General features: G+C 51.7%; 1 protein-coding gene across 3 annotated transcripts in view; it reads left to right on the top strand.

Moving 5' to 3' along the window:
* Positions 1-20,988, top strand: part of HRH2 (histamine receptor H2) — an 87,313-nt gene that overhangs the window by 49,142 nt on the left and 17,183 nt on the right. Inside the window, exon 3 of one of the 3 annotated variants that reach the window (XM_027034860.2) lies at positions 1,545-7,324. The exons of 1 other annotated variant lie outside the window; for it this stretch is intronic. In XM_027034860.2, the coding sequence (XP_026890661.1) occupies positions 1,545-1,737 (193 nt within the window). In that variant the 3' untranslated portion in view covers positions 1,738-7,324. Of the gene's footprint in view, positions 1-1,544; positions 7,325-20,988 lie in introns of those variants that run through there. One more of the 3 variants, XM_053226318.1, reaches the window with a different exon arrangement.

Genomic DNA, 20,988 nt, shown 5'->3' with positions numbered 1-20,988 from the left:
GTCTCTAAGGTCACCATGCAATACTTAGCTTCTCCTGTGTTTGCACTGAGGGTGAGCTGGAATGTGTCGGGGACGAGGAACCTCACTCCCCAAACCGCAGCTGCTTGCGCATTCCCTTCCCCATCCAGTCCAGCCCATAGTCTTCTCCCACCTGCATGATAACACACTTTGCGCTGAAATTTATTTACGAGGAAACTTGATATTGTCACCATAAACGGAAATGTACTATCACTTGTGGAAAACACAAAGAACTCGTGAACATAGATACAATGACACAAAACAAGGTCTGATCAAAATTTGACCAGACCCAATCGCCTGATGAAAGCTCGGAGCCTGCCACCTGTTCTCGGTCATAAAGGGAGATCTGCAGGTGTTGGGTAGGTCTCCAGGCACTGAAAACAGGGGCGCCACGCTGAGCCTTTCCCTCTGACTTCATGAAGCTTGAAATAAAAGTGATGAGGGAATTCTGACTCCCTGAAAGCAGCTAAAGAGAAAAGCAGGTCTGTCATCCACACTGTAGCAGGCAACAGGGCCAAGGAAATTTGTATGCCCAGAAGTGAGGGAAATCATCTTATTCCTCAAAATGTATGCCAAATGCTTTGTTAAAAACTTTCCTACCAAGCTTTGGGCTAACTCAGTCTTCAGCGATCTATTCTTTGATCAGATTGACTCAACAGAGATTAACGGACGAACTACTATATGCCAGCCATAATTGTCGGGGCAAGTGCCTTGCCTTTATTTTTTTATTTTTATTTTTTTTTAAAGGATTTCTTTTTTTTTAATTTTTTTTTCAACGTTTTTGATTTATTTTTGGGACAGAGAGAGACAGAGCATGAACGGGGGAGGGGCAGAGAGAGGGAGACACAGAATCGGAAACAGGCTCCAGGCTCCGAGCCATCAGCCCAGAACCTGATGCGGGGCTCGAACTCACGGACCGCGAGATCGTGACCTGGCTGAAGTCGGACGCTTCACCGACTGTGCCACCCAGGCGCCCGTGCCTTGCCTTTAGGGAGCACACTTTCTAATGGACAGATGTGTTCGCAACTGATTTTAAGGCAAGGCTGAATAAACCAGTGTGTCTTCTTCTCCCAGCCTTCCCCCGAACTCCTGCAAGGCATGCTGTAGATTGTTCGGGAATCATTTCATCTGGAGTCAGAAACAGCAAACATTACCTGGGCTCCTATTGTGAGCCAGACAATGTGTGGGATACCTTCGTACATATTGTGTAACACTTAGTCCTGCCAAGAATTGGAAAGGTGGTTATTTTTTCCTCCGTTTGGGGTTCAGAGGAGTTCAGGGGCACACAGAGCATGTTAGAAGCAGACTTGAGATTGGAAAGCACGTCTCCTGGATGCTCTCCTTTGTGGGTTGAAGTCCCGGCTGCACGTGGGCAGCCCTGGTGGCAAAGGAAGGGCTCCCACCCCATCCCACCCCCCCCTTCCCAAGGCCAGCTTAGAGGAAGCAAAGGCCAGAGGCTAGGTCCTGGGCCCACTGGCCTTGCTCCATGGTCACCTCAGCCCTGACCTGTGCTTGTGTCTCCTCAGGAAGCCAGCGCTATCCTGCACTGTGTGCTCCAGCAACCTTCTAAGCTGCTGCAAGAGTCTGTGGGGGCTTAGGTTCCTCCAGAGACACGTGAGAGGCCCCTCAGAGGAGCAGCCAGGCGAGCCACTGTCCGAGGAGCCACTGAGGACACCACCCCAGGAAGCGGTGAGGACTCTGCCCTCCGAGGCTGTCTAGACCCAGCCCAGGACACAGAAGATACTGCTTCTGGTCACCAAGATTTGACTCCTGGAGCCATTAAGGACCCAGAAGCCCCCAGAGCCACCGAAGATGCGCCCTAGCCCGAGTCTAGGGAGTCCCAGAGCACGCAGCGGGGTGCCGGGGTCCTTGGGTCTAGTGTGGTGCGGCCTGTCCTGTGCCGGGCATTCTCAGCAGATGCTCAGAACTCTCCTGGGTCTGGGTCCGCTGAATCCCATGGGTTCAGAGCTCACGTTGGTGCTGGCCCTGAGTCACGAGCAGAGATGGCTGGACGTTGGAGGTGCGTGCACAGGTGTGTGCATGGATTTGTACGTGCAGGAACGCGCAGGCCCTCTGAGCACAGCAGACGGCGTTGCCATAAAGAGTTAGTCTCTCACTCCCTCATGGGTTCTGTAGGATGAAGGAGAGGAAAGGAGAGGGAAGGGAAGAGAAGAGAAAGGAAAGGAAGGAAATTAGCCTTTAACGAGCACCTTCTGTGTGCTGGGTACTTCATCTACATGAGTTCACATAATCTTTATAACATGTGTTAAGAATCACCAACCTACTTGACAGAGGTAGAAACTGAGGCTCAGAGAAGACCGGGGCCTGCCTCAGGGTACTCAGCTAGTATGCGTTCCTGGCTCATAGGAGGCACTCGAAAAATAGCTGTGCAGGGAATTAGCAAGTGGGAGCATGGGTAAAAAGCCCGGCTTCAAGCCCAGGCTCTTGTCATGACCTTGCACTGCTTCTCAGGAGAGAGATCAAGGTATTTCCTTGACTCAGCCTACCTGCCTCTTAGCGAGGCTCAGAGCCGGAGCCTAGGGGATCCCTTCATGCTGCAGTACTAACCCTCTCTGGTGCTTTTCATCAAGAAGTGGTGTGGAGCGGAGCGAGCATTCGAACATTCGGGGCAGGTCCGGGGGGTGGGCGGTGGTGGTTAGTGCGCCGGAGTCCTAGAGGGAGAGGTGGCCTTGCCGGGTGGGGGGGAGTTGGCCCCACAGCGCCCTCTGCTGGATATGTAACCTTGGGTGCGTCAGTAGCGATCTTTCTGACCATCTCTTGACTCCTCTGTCCAAGGGGATAAGATGGCCTATTTACAGGGTTGTTGATGAGACCCAAGGCAGTGAGGGTGATGACAGCCTGGAGAAATGAGGGTGTGCGTGGACCCTCACTGCTAACCACTGCCCCTCCCTGAGCCCACTCCTTCCTTGGTTCCAAGACCCCCTCGTGGTGTCCCCCTCCCTGCACACCTATGCCTTCTCAGCCCTCTTGCGACTCACTGTCCTCTCCCCGGCTGTCCGGTGTGCCTGTCCCAAGGGCTTTCTCTTCTCACTGCAATTTCTCTCCCTCTGTGACCTCGTCTGCGCCCTCTTAACCGAAGTTACCAGGAGGCTTCCCTGTGAGGAAATGACTCACAGATTTGTACCTGGACCCCAAGCTTCCTCTGGGAGCTTTCCAGCCACGACCTCCAACCTGGGTGTTTCAAAGGCACCTCGCTTTTAGCATGTCCACAACCACACTCTAGACCTTTTCGCTGCACCTGCTCCTCTCCGGGTTCCCGGTCTCAGACAGACGTCTGCCACTGGCTTTAGAGCCCAAGCCACTGGCCAAGGAGGTCAGCCTGGGCACCTCCCTTTCTAGCTCCTCTTGCTCAGTTTTCTTGAGCCCTAGTTCCACACGTCCCCACCTTCTGCTTGATTCTCTGCACCTGCCCTGTCCCCACTCGGCCCCACTGCCATCCCTCGGTCAGGACAGTTGAGACAGCTTCCTGACAGCTCTCCATGTTCCCTGCTGGCCTTCCTCCAGCCTGCCTCCCCACCCAACAGCCACAACGGGCTGTACAAAACGCTAATATGGTCACGTCGCGCATGCAAGAAACCATCTTTCTCATGGCCCACCAGCCCTGCATGGTCAGCCCTGACCTGTCCCTCCAGCCTCCTCCTGCCATGGTCCCCTCTGTTGCTTCACCCCAACCCCACTGGCTTCTCTCTTTTGTTTGTTTATTTTATTGCTCTGTGCAGCTACTAGGCCATGCACAAGGCTGTTTCCATGACGTGAGACCATGAGACCTCAGCTGAAATATCACTTCTTGAGGAAGTCTTCCTTGACCCACCCTATTAGGTCAGGCCTCCCCCACATACCCCAGAACTGTCCTCAGAAGCCATTGATTGTTTGTAATTTACAGTCATCTGTGTGGTTCTCTGTCCGTCTCCCCCACTCAGGAGGTCATGGGCCCTGCCTATTTCTTTGGACCTTTGTATGTCTAGCCCCTAGAAGAGCGTTTGGCACATAGCAGGGGCTTTAAGTGGTTTATCTGCCAGCATACTTGAAGGCATGATTTGCCCCAGTGGCCCTCAGAGATGCTCAATTTCTTGGCTGGATTCCATCTGGAAGCCCCAGAATCCCTTCCTCAAGTTTTCTTGGGGGTCTAAGGCAGGTGGGTCTCTAAGTCATGGCCAAGTAGTTGGAGGCATAAGACTGGTCTGGCTGATCACGGTCTCAGCTGGTCAGGGCTCCAACCCATCGTGCCCACACACCACCTGCCACTTGCAGGGGCCTCCTTCGGGTCTGTCTCTGAGCTGCCGCCACCCTTCTGGAGGCTTCCTAGAGCCTCTGCTGGCTGCAGAAGTGGGGCACATGCTGTCTAGAGGAGGAGTGTCTGCGGTGGGTCCCCAGATCCATGTTCTGTGTTGCGACCATGTTCCAATAAAGCTATCGAAACAGATGCTGCCTTGCGGTTTTATTTTTTCACTTCCTGGTGAGGAATACTCCCCAGACTTCATCGTACGGCGTGTCTTGATTTAGAAAAAGAGTTATGAGAAAACACTGCGGTAAAAGCCAACTTGGAAGCTACCTTAAAAAGTAAAAGAGTCCTCAGGGAACAAGGTTTCATCATAGGACACCATGCTGGCAATGAAGGACAGGCTGGTCGGAAGGCCTTTGTCCCACTTGCCTTGTGAGCCAGGTACGTGGTAGGCTCTCGATAAGGGTTTATAGAAGGGAGTATTTCTGAAATTGCCCACTTCCGAGACGCCTTTGTGAAGTAGGAGAAGAGGAGATCTTTAAAATGGAAAACGAGGGGCGCCTGGGTGGCGCAGTCGGTGAAGCGTCCGACTTCAGCCAGGTCGCGATCTCGCGGCCCGTGAGTTCGAGCCCCGCGTCGGGCTCTGGGCTGATGGCTCAGAGCCTGGAGCCTGTTTCCGATTCTGTGTCTCCCTCTCTCTCTGCCCCTCCCCCGTTCATGCTGTGTCTCTCTCTGTCCCAAAAATAAATAAACGTTGAAAAAAAAATTTTTTTTTAATGGAAAACGTGTCCGTCAAGGAAGTCTGCGGTAGAGTAGGCACAGGCAAGGGACCACCAGGTCAAGAAGAAGTTCACGGAGTTTGTGCCAGGAGTGAGTCCCAAAGGCACTGATGAGAGGGTTTGGAAAGTGAAAGGGGGAGCTGACCAGAGTCGAGGTCACCATTTGAGGACAGGGGTGAGCAGTGTCCCCTGGGAGGGAAGGGAAGAGGCCGGAGGAGGCTGTGGAATCCTGAACGTGGGGCCTTGCAGAGAAGGCCCAGAGGTGCGCGCCTTGTCGAATGTCCCCGGAGGCAGAGAAGGGATTCCGTGTCAGCTCAGCCAAAGCTCACGGGAAGTGATTGGCTCAGAATGGGTTGTTATGTGGGTTTTCTCGGGGGAGAAAAGACCAAGATGTGCTAAGGGGGATTGGGAAAGATGAGAGTGGCAAATGGAGCCAATAGATGGTGTTAAGCAGTTTGTGTAGATGGAAGAAGATGACAGGGACGTGTCCCCCGAACTGTACTAGTGGGTGTGACGAATAGTGGGGCACTGCATAGGCAACCGGCCAGGGCTGGAAGCCTGGGAATCGCAATTTCCAGCATCCTATTCCAACCAGCTTAAGTTCCACCAATAGGGAGCTGGAGAGAAGCTAAACCATTATTGCTAACTAGGCAAAGAGGTGGGGGGCAGCGGGAGGAAAAGGAGATCAGGGCATCTGGAAGGGCTGACCGCAGGGAGGCCCCCCAAGGCGGCTGCATTGGGCACAGGAGTCATGGCATGGCTTGGAAGGGTCTTCATCAAGAGAGGCTAAAACGATGATGTGTGTGTTATGGAAAGATCAGACTCGAGCTGAGGGAGCAGCCCCTGCCAGTGAGGACGGACTGTAGCATTTTATGAGGATCTATCACAGGCTCTCCTGCAGGCCATAGACTCCATGCTGGGAGCCCAAAGGAACAGACCTTCCCCACCCTCCAGGGAGACTGGCTTGAACCTAAAATCACCAAGGAACCATGGAAGGAATGGGACACGGGGGCCAGTGCCGGGATGACCAAGGCCTGGTGGAAGGTGCAGAGAGCGGAGTGTGGGGAGGACATGGCCGCGGCAGCCGTGACCTTCTGAAGGGATGCGCTCCTGGGGCACGTGGGCCGGGCTGTGCTTAAACGCAGGTTAGAAGCGCGGTGGGTGGGAGGAGGGAGCGCTCAGAGCCGAGACTGTGGGAATCCATTTGGAATCCCATCTCGGCTGCATAGCCAGCGGTTCACCTTTGCTGACCCGACTGCAGCTGGAGCTTTGAGGGAGAATTTACCATCTTCGCTGTCCATCTGAGAGAGCTCTTTCCAGGCCACCCAAGCAGGAAATAATGGCCAAGGACACATACCTCCCAGAATTCCAAGCTTTCCAGGGACAATTCAGGAGCCTTCCGTGGTCACTAATAGTCTGAAGAGTGGCTGGGAGAAGCTTCCTTTCACCCAGCTGGTAGCTCTGAGGGGTTCATAATCTGTTAGTTTTGGAGGTCACTGCAGGTGTCTGTGCCACATCCCCAACCTCCCCACTCAGGGTCACACAGCACAACGTGCCTCTCATGCCCTGAGATGCCGCTGTGCAAGCCTGGCCGGACCACAGCCCTCATTGCTGGGGCATTACCGGGGCTCTCATGTGCCCAGTGGTCCTGGCAGGATTCCCGAGGAAATAGTGTCCCAGAGGGACCTGCAGGCTCTGTGTGGCTCCCAGACGACCCTATCATCTTTCAACTGACATTTAGGAGTCCCTTCTTGTGCCCAGACACTGTGTCAGCCCCTCCACAGACGCCAGCTCATTTCTTCCACCAGTCAGCCCTGCCCGGTAGAGATTCACATCCCCACCAGCTGGGGCCTGAAGAGGGACACAAAGTGAGCAGTTAAAAACCCAAGTAAGTGACACAGCTGAGGCTCCAACCCAGACCCGCTTGTCTTCAAAATTGTAACATTCCAGAGAAACCCAGAGTCCCTTTGACCACCCTTCTCCCTCCTTCCCCCTAGCATCTCCCTGATGCAACCTCTGCTACCCAGTCTGCTGCATGGTGTTTGGTTCAGTTTTGTTTGCTTTAACATAAACGCCATACTCCGCCGTAGGAGCTGAATTCAGCAATGTGTCTCCAGGGGTCAACCACATTTGCCCATAAAGAGCTCCTTCATTGTTGCTAGCTACCAGAGGGCGTTCTGTGGTGGCCCCCTAGCCATGAACAGTTGAGTCATTTCTAATTTTTAGCTGTTTAAACAATACCATGCTGGTCGTCTGACAACATTTCCTTATGCACATATGCAAGTGAGTTTTGGTGGTGGTGGTGGTGGTGGTATGGTGCGGAAGGGAGGCGTGCATGTGTGTTTAACATACCTCCTAATTCTGGATAATGGACCCTACGTGTGGCCCAATAGCCCTTCAGAGAGGCACAGATCATCCAAGCTCCCACCAAAGACCCTGGGGAGGTGGGAGGCCTGTCTCCCTATAGCCCCACCATCCCACCTGTCTTTTCTATCATGCCTTGGCTTCTTCCATCCCCTAGAAGTTAGAATATTCCCCCTAGAGATGCCCTACCTCCGGTGAGTGCAAGACAGGACATTTAACTAGAAGAAATTCCCAAAGCTTTCCTTGGGCTCACCCCAGGCTTTCCATGAGCGCTACCAAGTCTTACCTTCCTCTGGGTCCCCAGGGAGGAAGCCAGCCTGCCCAAGTCACATAGGTGGTGTGAAAGACGGTATTCGCTCACAATGGCCAAAGTATACAATGCAGCACTTTTTGCACATCCACTAAGTTGTGCAACCGTCACCACTGTCTGAATCCAGAACATTTTTGTCATCCCCAAAAGAAACTTCATTGGCGGTCTCTCCCCGACACCTTGACAACCACCGGTCTCTTTTTAGTCCCTATGGACTTGCCCGTTCCATACAATTTGCGTGTACGTGTGCGGTCAGAGCAAGCTTGGCATCCACAGTGACACCCAACGAAATTCTAAAACCCAGTCATTCCTGTTGCTTACAAAAAAAAAAAAAAAAAAAAAAAAGTCTTATATAAAATTAAAACTCTTTACTATGCTCCCCACTAGTTATTTGATTTGGATATTCCCAAAGGCAACCTAAGGAAGGAATAATAACCACCAAAAAATGAGAAATGTTTTGCTGAGTATTTTCAGAACTGACTCGCTGGGACCATAGACGTGAATGAGTGACTTTCTTTCTGTATCTGGTTGTTCTTACGGAAAAATCATTTCTCCCTTGGTTCTACTGAGTAAGTGTAGAACAGAGACTGAGAGACATAGATCTGGAGGGGGTGCCGAACTATTTACCTGCCCAGGTACCCATGCATCGACATCCAGCCCTGAGCCCAGCCAGGACTTGCCCCAGAAAACATCTTTTCTATTCTTAAGAAAATGTATCCAAAGCATGGAAATAGGGCTCAAGGTGATGGTGTGTCCTCCGAGTGTCATACTAGAGCGTGGCTAGCAGGCGTGACCAGTATTAGATGATTCTCTAGGGGAAGGGTCCCTTTGCTGACTACTTATTATTGATCAGGGACCAGAGTCTGCAGCCACATGTTAATTTGTACAAGATTGATCGTTGCAAATGATTTTCCTGTGGCCCGGTAGAAATGCAAGTGACTTCTCTTCCGTAGAAAAGATAATGCCAGAGGTTATGGTTTATTGTGCTGTAGGACACTGACCAGTTTTGTGTCTTGGCAGTCTTATTTCAAGGTTCTTCCTTTCCAGGTACAGAGTTGTCTCTCAGATACTTCTTTGCGCTAACTTTACCACCTTGCTTGTTCCTCCCACCCCCGCTGCCCCCGAATGGGTTCAATTAAACTCTGTTACGTGTTGACTATACATTTGCATGAGTTGTGTTTTTAATCTTTTGAAAATTCTGCTTTGACAAAAATCTTGTTTTTCTAACCACTGCAATGGGCAGGGGTGCCCCCTGCTGGCAGGGTTATTCCATCCATTAGACACTAGAACCACATGCTGTTCTGAGACCTACAGAGAGATTTGGGAACCCAAAGAACAAGTCAGAGCTTCCAACATATAAGAAAATGTAAACTTAAAAAATGAATGATGCTCAGCTAAATAGCTACAAAATACGTTTTAGATGTCTACCATAGCTTATCAACCATAGCTTCGGCTCAACTCATGATTATATAAAAATTATTTTTAATATGGTATATTCTCAGTGGTCACAATTTCTTTTTTTTTAAATTTTTTTTAATGTTTGTTTATTTTTGAGAGAGACAGAGACAGAATGCCAGTGGGTTAGGGGCAGAGAGAGAGAGAGACACAGAATTGGAAGCAGGCTCAGCACAGAGCCCGACGCGGGGCTCGAACTCACGAGCCGTGAGATCATGGCCTGAGCCGAAGTCGGACGCTCAACCGACTGAGCCACCCAGGCGCCCCTCAGTGGTCATAATTTCTGATGTTAGGAATTCCTCAAGACAAAGTGGAAGGCATGGTCTGTGTGTCAGTTTCACCAAGTGTAAAATGGAAATAAAAAATAGTTATGTACCTGGGGACGTTCTCTTGGATTGGCAGCCTGTCCCATCTGCCCTACTTCTGATGGGGTCAACTCTACAGAAGCCCAGATACACTTGACAAGCCCATCTGGGCTCCCTAGGATGTGGTGGGAGAGTGTGGGCAAAATTCCTGCCGTATATCACCAACGCACTGTGCCTCTGTGGTCCTCTGTCATGCTGTAGGACCACTGTGGTGGGCCAGGGCCTTGAAACAAGTCAGCTATTGATCCGGGCCACAAGAGACCCATCTCCTCTTCTGCACAATCCACCAAAGTTCATGGGAAAGCATACTAATAGAAGTCTTCTTCTACTACCTGATGGCAACAGCCGTCCAACCACTTTGGTTTCATCGACTCCTGGCTGCAGGCTGTGAGGACACGACACCAGGAAATACGGAGAATGTTCAGGTTTTGAGCTGTTTTTTGAGCAATCAATTCACCAGTTTGTATCCATGGTAACCCCTTGGGGCAAAGAAGAGTTCTCAATAGGGATTCATATCTCCCTGTCCAAATGATCTTTTTAACTCTCCCAATTTTGATTTTGGTAATCTAGAAATAGCGATTTTGAGCCACCATGGACAATGGGGTTATAAATAGCATTACTACCTATTTCAAGCACAAGAAACTCTGAACCAGATCAAAATCACTCATGTGGCCGCAGCGTGGGGATTAGGCTCCTGTCCTCACGTCTCTGAAATTGTGGTCAGGCCCACCATGTCATTGTTGACAAACAGTGTTGGGTTATATTTTGACCCAAGGTAAGAGGAGAAAGCAAATACGCATACTGGATCTCAAGGTTTTGAGAGTTTTACTGAGAAGGACCCTCACTCCTCTCTTGACCTCAGAACCCTAACATCTGAATTCTGGTTCCAGTTCAAGTTAGGGCCTGTTCTTCGTTCATTTGTACTTTGGTTTCCCCATCTGTAAAATGGGAGTGACCATTAGTGTAAGGATCACATCAGGGTGGAATGAGATAATATATCAAAGGGCCCAGCACCTACTTGGTACCTAGTAAATATTTGCTTCAAAAGCTCCACAATTTTAAGGTAGATAACTGTTTTACATGTCACCAAATGAAGATGGTTAAGGTTCCAAGTTTGAAAAAAATCCTGTAGTTTGATGTTTGATGAAGGTCCTTCCGGTACAGATATGCTAATCTGGGAGGATTGACTCCATATCTTATCAATGCATTAAAATGTTTTCACACCCCACCTTAAATGACTCTGTTAGTGTTGAATTCAACTGCAGCTCCCCAGCTGGCATAATATTACTGCTTGTAGAATATGTTTAAATATAAACATTGATTGGTTTTGATTTTGCAGTCTTATTTTTATTTTTTTTTTTTTATTCTGGAATCAACCTTTTTTCTTTTGGCAATAATGCTGGCAAAAGCTAGATAGGGGGAGAATACCAGCCCAGTGAGAAGTGGGAGGGAGTCCTGAGCTGGAGGTTATAAATTGCAACAATAGCCAAAGCGCGCATTCATTCGTGGGGTTGTTTAAACATTTACCCAAAATTGCAATAGGCTGGGACTTGCAAAAGAATTGGAAGGAATTGAAAATCCTTTATTTGGTAAGATCAGATCCATTCTTCTTCCTCAAACCAGTAGTCTCCAAAGACAAGTGGCGTGTTAGTAGGAGGAAGCGTAAAGGCTTTGCTGTTGTGCGTTGGTGAGTTAACGCTGCTGGGTTTGCTCCCATGCGACTTGTCCTTCCTTATCATTCCATGCTCCTGTTGCAATGCAGGCAGCTGTCAATCATGGCTGCCCAAACCTGTGAGCACCCTCCCACGTGTTCAGGGTTTCCTCTGTTGTGAATTCCTCCTGCCCGGTGTCCAATGCAAACATCTGCATTTCCCAGCCTTCTTCGCCCTTCGGGTGCAGACATGTGACGGGATTTCCTGATCAAAAGCAGCAAGCACCTTCAATTTAAAAATCCACTCCAGGGGGCGCCTGGGTGGCTCAGTCGGTTAAGCATCCGACTTCAGCTCAGGTCACGATCTCACGGTCCGGGAGTTCGAGCCCTGCGTCGGGCTCTGAGCTGATGGCTCAGAGCCTGGAGCCTGCTTCCGGTTCTGTGTCTCCCTCTCTCTCTGCCCCCCTCCTGTTCATGCTCTGTCTCAAAAATAAATAAACATTAAAAGAAAATTTTTTTAAATAAAAATAAAAATAAAAAAAATAAAAATCCACTCCAGGCAGAAAGCGGTGGTCTCAGGCAGCACCAGGCTGATGGGCAGAACGAGCTTCAGAGGGCATCTGGTTCTGCCAAGGATCTAGGAGCTTCCTAACAACTCCTGTGCTAATAAATCTCTTCCTGCTTAATACCCAGCTCCTGGCATGTAATAGGTACTCAACCCATTCTAACTGAGTGAAGGCCTGTCGAACCAGAATTTCTCTTGTGTATAGGTTTTCAAGAATCTGTATGCCTGGGGAGAAGGACTGAGTCTGTTTTGAGGTGTGTCCTCCCCTACTAACTGGGAAGGCAGAGGCTGTGTCCTTCAAATCCTTGGATGGCTGGGCCTGGCAAATGCTTGGTTGGCACAGAGTGGGCCCTGACGAACCCTGAACTGGTATTATTTAATCTCCCCCATCCCTTCCTGTCTCTCCAGGGTTGTTTTTGTACTGCCATATCCCTGGGCGTACCTCACTCCGTCTGCGAAGGTTGGAACAAGGGGCCCTCCTAGGACCACCCCCAAACCCGGGCAAGAAGGGCCCCTGCTCTGGTTCCTGAGCTTTAGACAATTCTGCCCTGGACCTCCAGCTGTACCTCATAGGATGTGCCCAACAGGAGCTCAACCCTCCCCCCGTTCTAAACCACACTCGAGACCCTGGATTTCCTTGGCCAAACACTGCTAAAGCCCAATTCTAGGGCCTGCAGGAGCCTTTCCCTTAGATCCAACGCCTTGAGGTAGACCATGCCAATGGTGTGGGCATGGCTGGATCCAGACGTGGTTATTTGTTGGCGGGGAGGGGTTGCTATATGGAGTTTTAACTCTTGGGCGTGTACAAGACCCGGGGTGTATGAGACGGATGTGTGTGAAGAGAAGTGGGATGGCCTCATGCCACAACTCCAGCTCTCCCCTTCCCTCCATGCTCTGGCGCAGAACTCCAAGGAGTCCAAAGAGTCTAGAGTTGAACCTGACCTTTCAGGTAGTTTGAAAATATACTTTGTCAAGGTCAAAGGACAGAATATATTTAATTTAATAGTTTGTCCATGTACTAGTTACCTATTGCTGCATAAGAACTTAGACCAAAATTCAGCAGCTTAAAACAACCCCCACTTATTATCTCACAGTTTCTAGGGTCAGGAACCTGGGATCTGCTTAGCTGGCTTTTCTGTTTCACAGTCTCTCGAGAGGTTGTGATCAAAGTGCATCAGCCCAAGGTCTGTGGTCTCATCCAAAGGCTCAACTGTGGAAGGACTGGCTGTCAGACTCACTCACTGGTTGTTGGCAGCATTCTGTTCCTTCCTGCCCAGGCCTCCCCCACATGGCGGCTGACTCCCTCAAAGCGTGCAAACCCGAGGCAGGAAAGAGAGTCTGTTAGCAAACGAGAAGACACAATCTTTTCTCACCTATCGTGGAAGTGACGCCCCTTGCCTCTGTCATATTCTACTAGTTAGAAGAAGCAAGTCACTAGGCCAGCCCACGTTCAAGGGCAGAGCACCAAGCCCGCACCTGGTGTGGCCAGAATTCCCATCCCAGGGGTCTGGCAGAAGCCAAATGCTTCACTCTGAGCCAAGCCCTGGGTTGTGTGCACGTTGCTCCCACCCAAGAGCCCAGCGTTCCCCAGAGCACTACCCTGCACCCTGGACAGATGAGCAAAGCTCAGTTCAGAGGGAGCTTCTGTGAAGGACAGAAATTACCACCTCCAGTTCCAATTACCAGCTGAGCTAATTGCAAAAGTAATTGCAATTGAAGGGTCTAATTACCAGGCTGGGCCAGACAAGCGCCTCCTCCCCGCCTTTGGGGAGCCTCCTGCTGCCTCCTGGGGCTGCAGACATGGTGGGAATCTGATTCTGGAGAGAACAGGACCATGTCCCAGAGACCAGATTGCCAGAGAGAGGCCACCATCTGCCCCCCCCCCAACCCCCAGATAAGGCTCCCCAGGCCCAACAGTGGTCTCTCCCCTCGCATCTTTGCTCCAGCCCCGGACGCTTAAGCCACTTGACCTACTCCTGTGCTGCATACCAAGAGCCAAGAAATATGAACTGAGGACTCCTCGCACTGGCATCTGGGTCTTAGTCCTCTCCCTTGCCCTTCCCTCCCCCACGTGTCACTATACCAGGCACGCATTGGCATGCCACTGTCTCCCCCGTCTGACCCGGTGTTGGTCCTCAGCCTGGCTCCTCGAAGAACACGCTCACGCCTGCGTGCAGCTGCCAGCCTCTGGATTCTACTACCTACCTGCAGATCCCATTCCTGGCACCTCCCACCAGCTGCATCCCAGCCTGCGTAGCACATCTGGCCCAGGAAACCAGCTGGGTCTGGCCTGGTGAGCTCAGCACCCAGCACCCAGCAGGTGCTCATGTATCTCCGCGGAGGAAATGAAGGCAACGAAGAGAGACCACTGAGGCAGTGTCCTCCCCTACTCTGCAGCAGCTCCAGCTGCCTGCCACCGTCCATCAGGCACCCTCCAACTCCCACTCCACACCCCCAAAACAGCTGTCCTTGGACCTAGCCAGGCACACACCGTCATCCACCCTCTGGAGCCTGGAGCCGGGGCGAGGCCTACACAGATCCTGGGGTTAGGTCCCAGCTCCCCAAGGTGTGCGTTCTGGAAGGGGGACTGCTGGTGGGCTCTAGGCGGGCACCTCCTCCTGGCCCAGAGACTCCTCGCCTGTCGCTGGGGAGAACAGCACTGCTAGAGGGCCAGGGCCAGCTCTGCCAAAGCCCAGGAACCATGGCTGGCGTCCCTCTGCCAGGGTCTGGGGGTCGCGGTGGGAGAACTCGCTATTCTGTCAAAACCTTTCTAACTCAGGGGGAGCCTGGCCACTCTCCCGCTGAGCGCCTTTTAATAGGACCCTATTGCCCTCAAGACAGAGCTGAATTTCTTAGTTGAGCCAACCTGCCGCTCTCTGCCTCTATCATTTCATCCCTCCTCTGCTCCCCTGCTGCCCCAAGGCGCTCCCCAGGGCTCTGGCCTGCCTGGCCTGGTCTGCCTGCTCCACGACCCTGGGGTACCCCTGCTTTGGCTCCTCCTTTGGCAAAACCAGGTAAGGTGGAGCCCCTGAAGCTCACACAATTTGGGGTGGGTCCTGAAGGAAAAGAACACAAAATGATGAATGCAAAATGATGAAGTCAGAGCCCTGAAAGTGAGGGTCCCTGAAGCTTTGGGCCATTGCTGCTCCCTCTGTACCCTTCTGACCTCAGCTACCCAGCACACTCACCTGACCTGTTACCTTCTTTGACCAGCCTTTCCCTGGCCCCTCCCACCACTCCCCATTCCTGCCCAGGTTAGGGTTCCCAGGATGCCCTAGGCATGGCTTCACAGTGCCCACATCGCCCTGCATCATAAGCATCTACCTGTGGGCCTGACCCTTCCATGAGGCTGGGGCCTCCCTGCCGGCAAGGGGAGTGCCAAATCGTCAGCATTTTGTTCGGCCCGGCCATGCAGGTGTCTCTGGAGATAGGTTGAATCAATGAATGAACACTTTTCCCACAATCAAGTAAATACATGAACATCTCTTATCTCTTCTGGAAGGCTTCAACGTTCAGCTGTGCAAAAGCAGGGCTATTCCACCAGGAGGGTCTCCCCAAACCTACTCACAGACGCAATCAGCCTGAAACTCCCAGCTAAACCCTCCAACAGCCCGGAGGCCAGGCTCAAGGAGTCCACCAGGGGGCAGTGTGGGAACATGGATGCTTATCTAACAGCACCTTGCAAGTAATTGCCCTTCCCTAAGCCTTCTGCTTACAGAAAGGATCTCCACCCAGCCCCACCATCCTGCGGCTCCCAGAGCTCCAGCTATTCATCCGCACTCTTTACAGCAGAAAGCCAGGGCCGAGGAGTCAGGCCGATCCAGGATCAAACCCCAGCTCTACCATTTCCATCCTAGCTGTGTGAATGTTGGCAGGCTCCTTTCCGTCTCTGAGCTAGTCTTCTAACCTGCAGGGTTGATGTGATGCCCGTGGGAGTCTCTGAAAATGGTCAACTGCCAAATTCAGGTTGGTTATTGGTTAATTCATCATAAACCATTGTCTCGGTCCACTGTCTGATTCCCAGATGATGCCACATGAACTGGATTTCAGCTGCAGGGGAAGATGTTGAAAATGCCAACCCTGTAATAAGGTGATAAATGCTCTGATTTAGTCTTTATTAAAGACATTATGAGCAGTTTATTGATTTTTTTAAGGGAAATGAGAGGAAGCAGGAGCAAACCCTCCTGGGTGCCAATTGAATTAGCAGCTGGGAGTTTATTACATGGGAGACACGGCCGAGCGGCGTGCCGACACTGCTGTCTCCTTCCCCTGCCACAAACCGTGAGCTCCTCCAGGCTGTGAAGGAGATCAGAACCTCTCTGGAACCCCAGTGCCCAGCACAAGGGCTAACACACAGTCAGTGCTCAATTAATGCACACTGTGTTGCTCTAAGGAAGGCTTTAGAGAACACTTCCTTTCCTACTATCCACTCGGGTTTCTGTCAGCATCATCAACAGTACTTGGCTGCAAGCCCTAAACCCTGACGTGAGGGAACTTAATCTACTGGAAGGATGTCAGGTAGCTCCCCAAATGAAACGAAAGCCAGAGGACTGAGCTCAGCAAATGTCAGAGCAGCTCAGGGGTGGGGGGGTGGGGGACACTCTCCTCTCTGCCAGGTTGCCACCACTGCAATGAATGACCTCTAATAGTCTCTTCCTATGATTCAAAACTCCTGGAGAAAGGCCATGCCTTTCATTGGCCTGGTCTGGAGAACATAGCCACCTGGCTGGATAGCCCCAGGACAGCCCCACCCACAGTGCACGAGGGGCAAACCCCCGAGTGAAGGGGGCAGGGACACTGGATGGCCAATGACCATCAGGTCCGTGACCCAATCCAATACAGCAAGTCCAGGCTGGGACTCCAGTCACCGGAACTCCCCTGCAGTTCCCAGAGCCCAGCCTTGCAGCACAGAGCATGGGAAGGTGGCCGTGTGTGGGTGGAGCAGGTGAGACTGAGGTTCCTCCTTCAGAGTGTGGGAGAGCCGGCCGAGGAGGCAAGACCCTTGGAGGGCAGGGCAGAGTGAGTGAGTGACAGAGAGAAGCCTTCAGTTCAGATACAAGTCCTGGGAGCTCATCTCAGCTTGCCCAGCTTCTCTGGGCCTCAGTTGTATCATCACTGAAGATTGTTCTGGGCAAGCTTCCCTGTCCTCCATAGTCCCTCTGTTCAGCAGAATCCAAGTACGTGGGTCCCTGAGGCCTACAGAGACGCAAAGACCCCATGGTCATCGACCACACACACACACACACACACACACACACACACATTCACCAGACCCCAGTAATAAAGAGGCCCCTTCTCTCAGTCATTAAACAGCAAATTTCTAGAGATGGGAAGCTGACCTTGAATTAGCTCTTTTGCTCATTAGCTGTGTGACCCTAAGCAAGTCATTAATCTTGAAGTTTCAGTGTCTTCCTCTGAAAAATGTAACACCTTCCTCATAGGTTTGGTGCATCACATGAGGCAACACACATGGGAGAACTTTGTACATTGTAGAACCCGGGAACTAATTTTACTTTTCAGTGGCAAAAGCCCTTTTATTTTTATCTGGGGGTAACAGAGCCCTTTATGTCTCCCTGCATTTTGCAGACTGGCTCATTGGGAATCCCGTAGCCACCTGGGTCCAGCCCTCTGCTTGCAGACCCATGCCACAGAGTCCTGCGTGAGCCATCCTGGGCGGCGGGGAGGGGCGGTCCACGCGGCCCATTCTTGCCATCAGAGACTCAGCCAAAGTGTGTGTCAGGGCGCCTGTCTACACCTAAGGGCGGTACTTACCGAGGCTACATGTGTAATTAGGGTCATGCCAGCTGCTGCAGAAATAGCCCCAGAGGCCTGGGAACACTCACACCCAGTAGGAGTTTATTTCTTGCTCGAGCAGTAGTCCAAGTCAGGAAAATCCAACCCATCCAGAGGGCCCTACGTTTCCGAGTTCTGTCTCATTTCAGCCTGCAGCCGGGACAGTTGTTGCCTGAGCATGTGGCTTTCTGGTAGTATCTTGCTGTGGGCAGCAAAAAGGAACAAATACACTCTAGCTGTCAGGCTCTTTTCCTCTTCCATTTCGGCCGATTCATTAGATGTTCTCAACTGCGTACCAGGAGTCCCCAGCTTTCCCGCCTGTTAGTGCTGCGTCCTCCCCACCCACTGCCCAATCCCAGACCATGCCACGTATGTTGTTATGGCAACACCTTCACTTCAAGGTACCAATTTCTGTATTAACTTGAGTAATACAAGCTGCGGAAATGTAGCTCCAAACTGAATAAGGGCTCGACACGTCTGAATTGGTTGCTTCTTCATACGACAGACCTGAGCCTGTATTCCTAGTCATTGGGGGTTTCCTCTTCATCAGGATCAGGGAGAGGCTTCGCCATTTGTAGTCTTGTCCGCCTCTCTTGCCAGCCTTGGGAAGGGGAGACAATGAGAAGGGACATGCTTGCTCCTCAAAAGCCTCACCTCCAACCAGCCAGGACTCAGTACTCAGCCCATGGCCACATCTAACTTACAAGGGAGGCAAGAACCAGGAAGAAGAGAAAATGGGTTTTGGGGGGAACAGCCAGGAGTCAAGTCCAGCTCCATCTTTGGGAGGGGTTTTCTCTGACCCACCCCTCATGCCTAGTGGCGCACATATGGTCATTCATTCATTCAACACACGTTTACTGAGCACCTACTATGTGCAGGCCCTGTGAGGGGAGGCAGTGACTGATGAATCAGACACTGATGCGTGTCCTCAGTGAGCTCACAGCCTAATGGAGAGACCAGAAACGTACAATTCCACCCCAGTGTGGTTCGAGCTGATGAAGAGTGTGCAAGGAAGGAGGGTTTTAAGGTGTTGAAGTTGTACATGGAAGACTTCTTGTGGGGGGGGGGTGATGTTTACACTGAGGCCAGTCAGCTGTAGGCACTGTCCTGATGGAGGAGGAAGGGTTCAGAGTAAGTCCCAGGCAGCGACCAATCTGAGCCTGGGGCAACCTGCCAGGTGGGGCGGGGCTGGTTGAGAGGAACAGACCTGAACCCCAGCCCTCCTTCAGCAGTGAGCCCCTGGGAGATGACTCTCTCTTGGTGATGGAGGGAGGCCAGTGCAGAGCAAGATATCCAGAACGTGAGATGTCAAGTACTAAGGGGTGTATTCGTTTCCTCTGGCCGCTGTAACAAATGACCACAAACTTACTGGCTTACAACGACACAAATGTATCACTGACCAGTCTAGAGGTCAGAAGTCCAAGATGGGTCTCAAGAAAACTCCAGAGGGGAATCTGTTTACTTGCTTTTCCAGCTGCTAGAGGCCACCTGCATCCCTTGGCTCATGGCCCCCAGCCGGCAACTGCATCCCTCCAATCTCTACTTCTGCCCTCACAGCCCCTCTTCTGCCTCTCCCGCTTCCCTCTCATGCATAAGGATACTTGTGATTCTATGGAACCCTCCTGGATAATCCAGGATTGTCCCCTTGTCTCAAGGCTCTTAACTTCATTTCCTTGTGGCAATACTTCTGCACATTGTTAACCCAGGGTTTGGGCCATGACCCTGTCGAAGCCCACCAGAGCCGTCCATTGCCAGGTTCGGGGCTAGGCACGGCCCAAGCCAGGGCAATGACTGTTCTTGGAACTTATTACAGAGCTATCGGGGAAGAAGTGCTATGGTGGCTATCTTTGGGAGAATCCCTCTGAGGCAATACACACGTGGGGAAAGCAGATTTGAGTAATGGGAAGAGATGATGACATTGTTTGAGAATATGGATCTAGCTATGCCTGAAGCCAACTCTGGACTTCTCAATTACATGAACGAAAAAAAAAATCTATTTGGGTTCCATTCCATTTCTAGAAGTTGCAACCAGATAGGTACTGATAAATCCAGTCTCCGGCACTAGCCTCAGGCTTAGGGACTGCCTGCAATGTCCCTCTCCCTTTCCCCAGGCTTCCCCATCCTTCAAGACTGTTTCACCCCACCTCTCCAAGGAAGCCATCCCTGATTCTCCACACTCCCAGCTCACCTGCCCCTACCTAGAATGCTCCCCATAGGATCCCAAGCTCTCCAGTTGGCCGCCTCAGCCAAGTGCCTTCCACTGCCCCCTTGACCTTCCTTGTCCTTTCAGCCTTTGGGATGAGCTGCCTGTCTGCCCTCTGGCCACTTACATCTGCTGGGACATGACCTTCCACCAATCTGGAAGGACCAGATGCTAAGCTACAGGAGAGTCAACAGCTGCCATCCTCGAGAGCAGGGAAAGAAAAGCGTTATTGGTCCTTCGCCAAGGGTTGCAGCGCCCTGTCCTTGACAGGGCCCCAAAAGCCAGCTCAGAGCTTCTCACCCTGAGGTCTTCTCTACAAGGACAAGGCCATCCCCAACAGAGCAGCAGTCAGATCATCAGTCATTTCCCCCGGACACAGAGAATCAGGAAGCCTCCTTGAAGATCCCGGTGCCCTAATCCTTCCATACCTCTGATTCTGATCTGATTCTCTGATTCTGATCTGATGCACAGCCAGGGTTGAGGACCACTGCCATCCCTCAACAAACTTTATGATCTTTGAAGGCTTTCTTCACACTTCTCTCCTATAGGACTGACTCCTCCTCAGCTGAACTCTGAGATATTTGGGCTACTTTTTTTTACCCCATAAAAATCTCCCTTTAGGAGCTCAAAATACTAAAACTTGAATACCTCCAGACACAGGAAGCTCACCACTTCTCTGGCAAATCATTCTCTTGCTGGACGGTGGATCCAGGTCTGCCCTCTAAACTTACTTCCCTCCAGCCCTCTGGGAAAGCTGACAGAGCACCTCTCCCCCTGGCCTTGACCCCCCAACTTTCCAGTGCTGGCCTCAGCCCCAACACTCGCTGGCTGTTCAGGAGGACAGTCTCTTGGGTCCCCTACCATTGATACCCACATTTCCACAGGCCCCTCCCTTATATTCCAAATATCTCTAGCTGTTTCCTGGGGAGTCTCTGACATGGGGTCCCGTGCCACCTCATGCCACACCTCTCTCAGCCCCTCCTCGATGGGAACACGCACTGTAAACATTGTAGCACCATCGAGGCTGCCTCTGAAGAGAACACGTGTGGCTGCTACAGCTCTTCCCACAGAAGGAAGGTGTCGCTGCTGAGAGGAAGGTGCAATGAAAATGTGGGGTGCTGCAGGGGTGCAGCGCGTTTTCCAGATCAGAGCATCAGACTTGACGATGCTTCTCAGGGAGGCTAGGCGAGGCCCCTGTTCTGCCGCAAACCACCCACCTTCCAGAAGCTACTCCCAGACCTG

Source organism: Acinonyx jubatus, chromosome A1 (genome assembly GCF_027475565.1).
Source record: "Acinonyx jubatus isolate Ajub_Pintada_27869175 chromosome A1, VMU_Ajub_asm_v1.0, whole genome shotgun sequence".
In the NCBI taxonomy this organism is placed as follows: domain Eukaryota; kingdom Metazoa; phylum Chordata; class Mammalia; order Carnivora; family Felidae; genus Acinonyx; species Acinonyx jubatus.
This window is presented reverse-complemented; position numbering and strand designations above follow the sequence as displayed.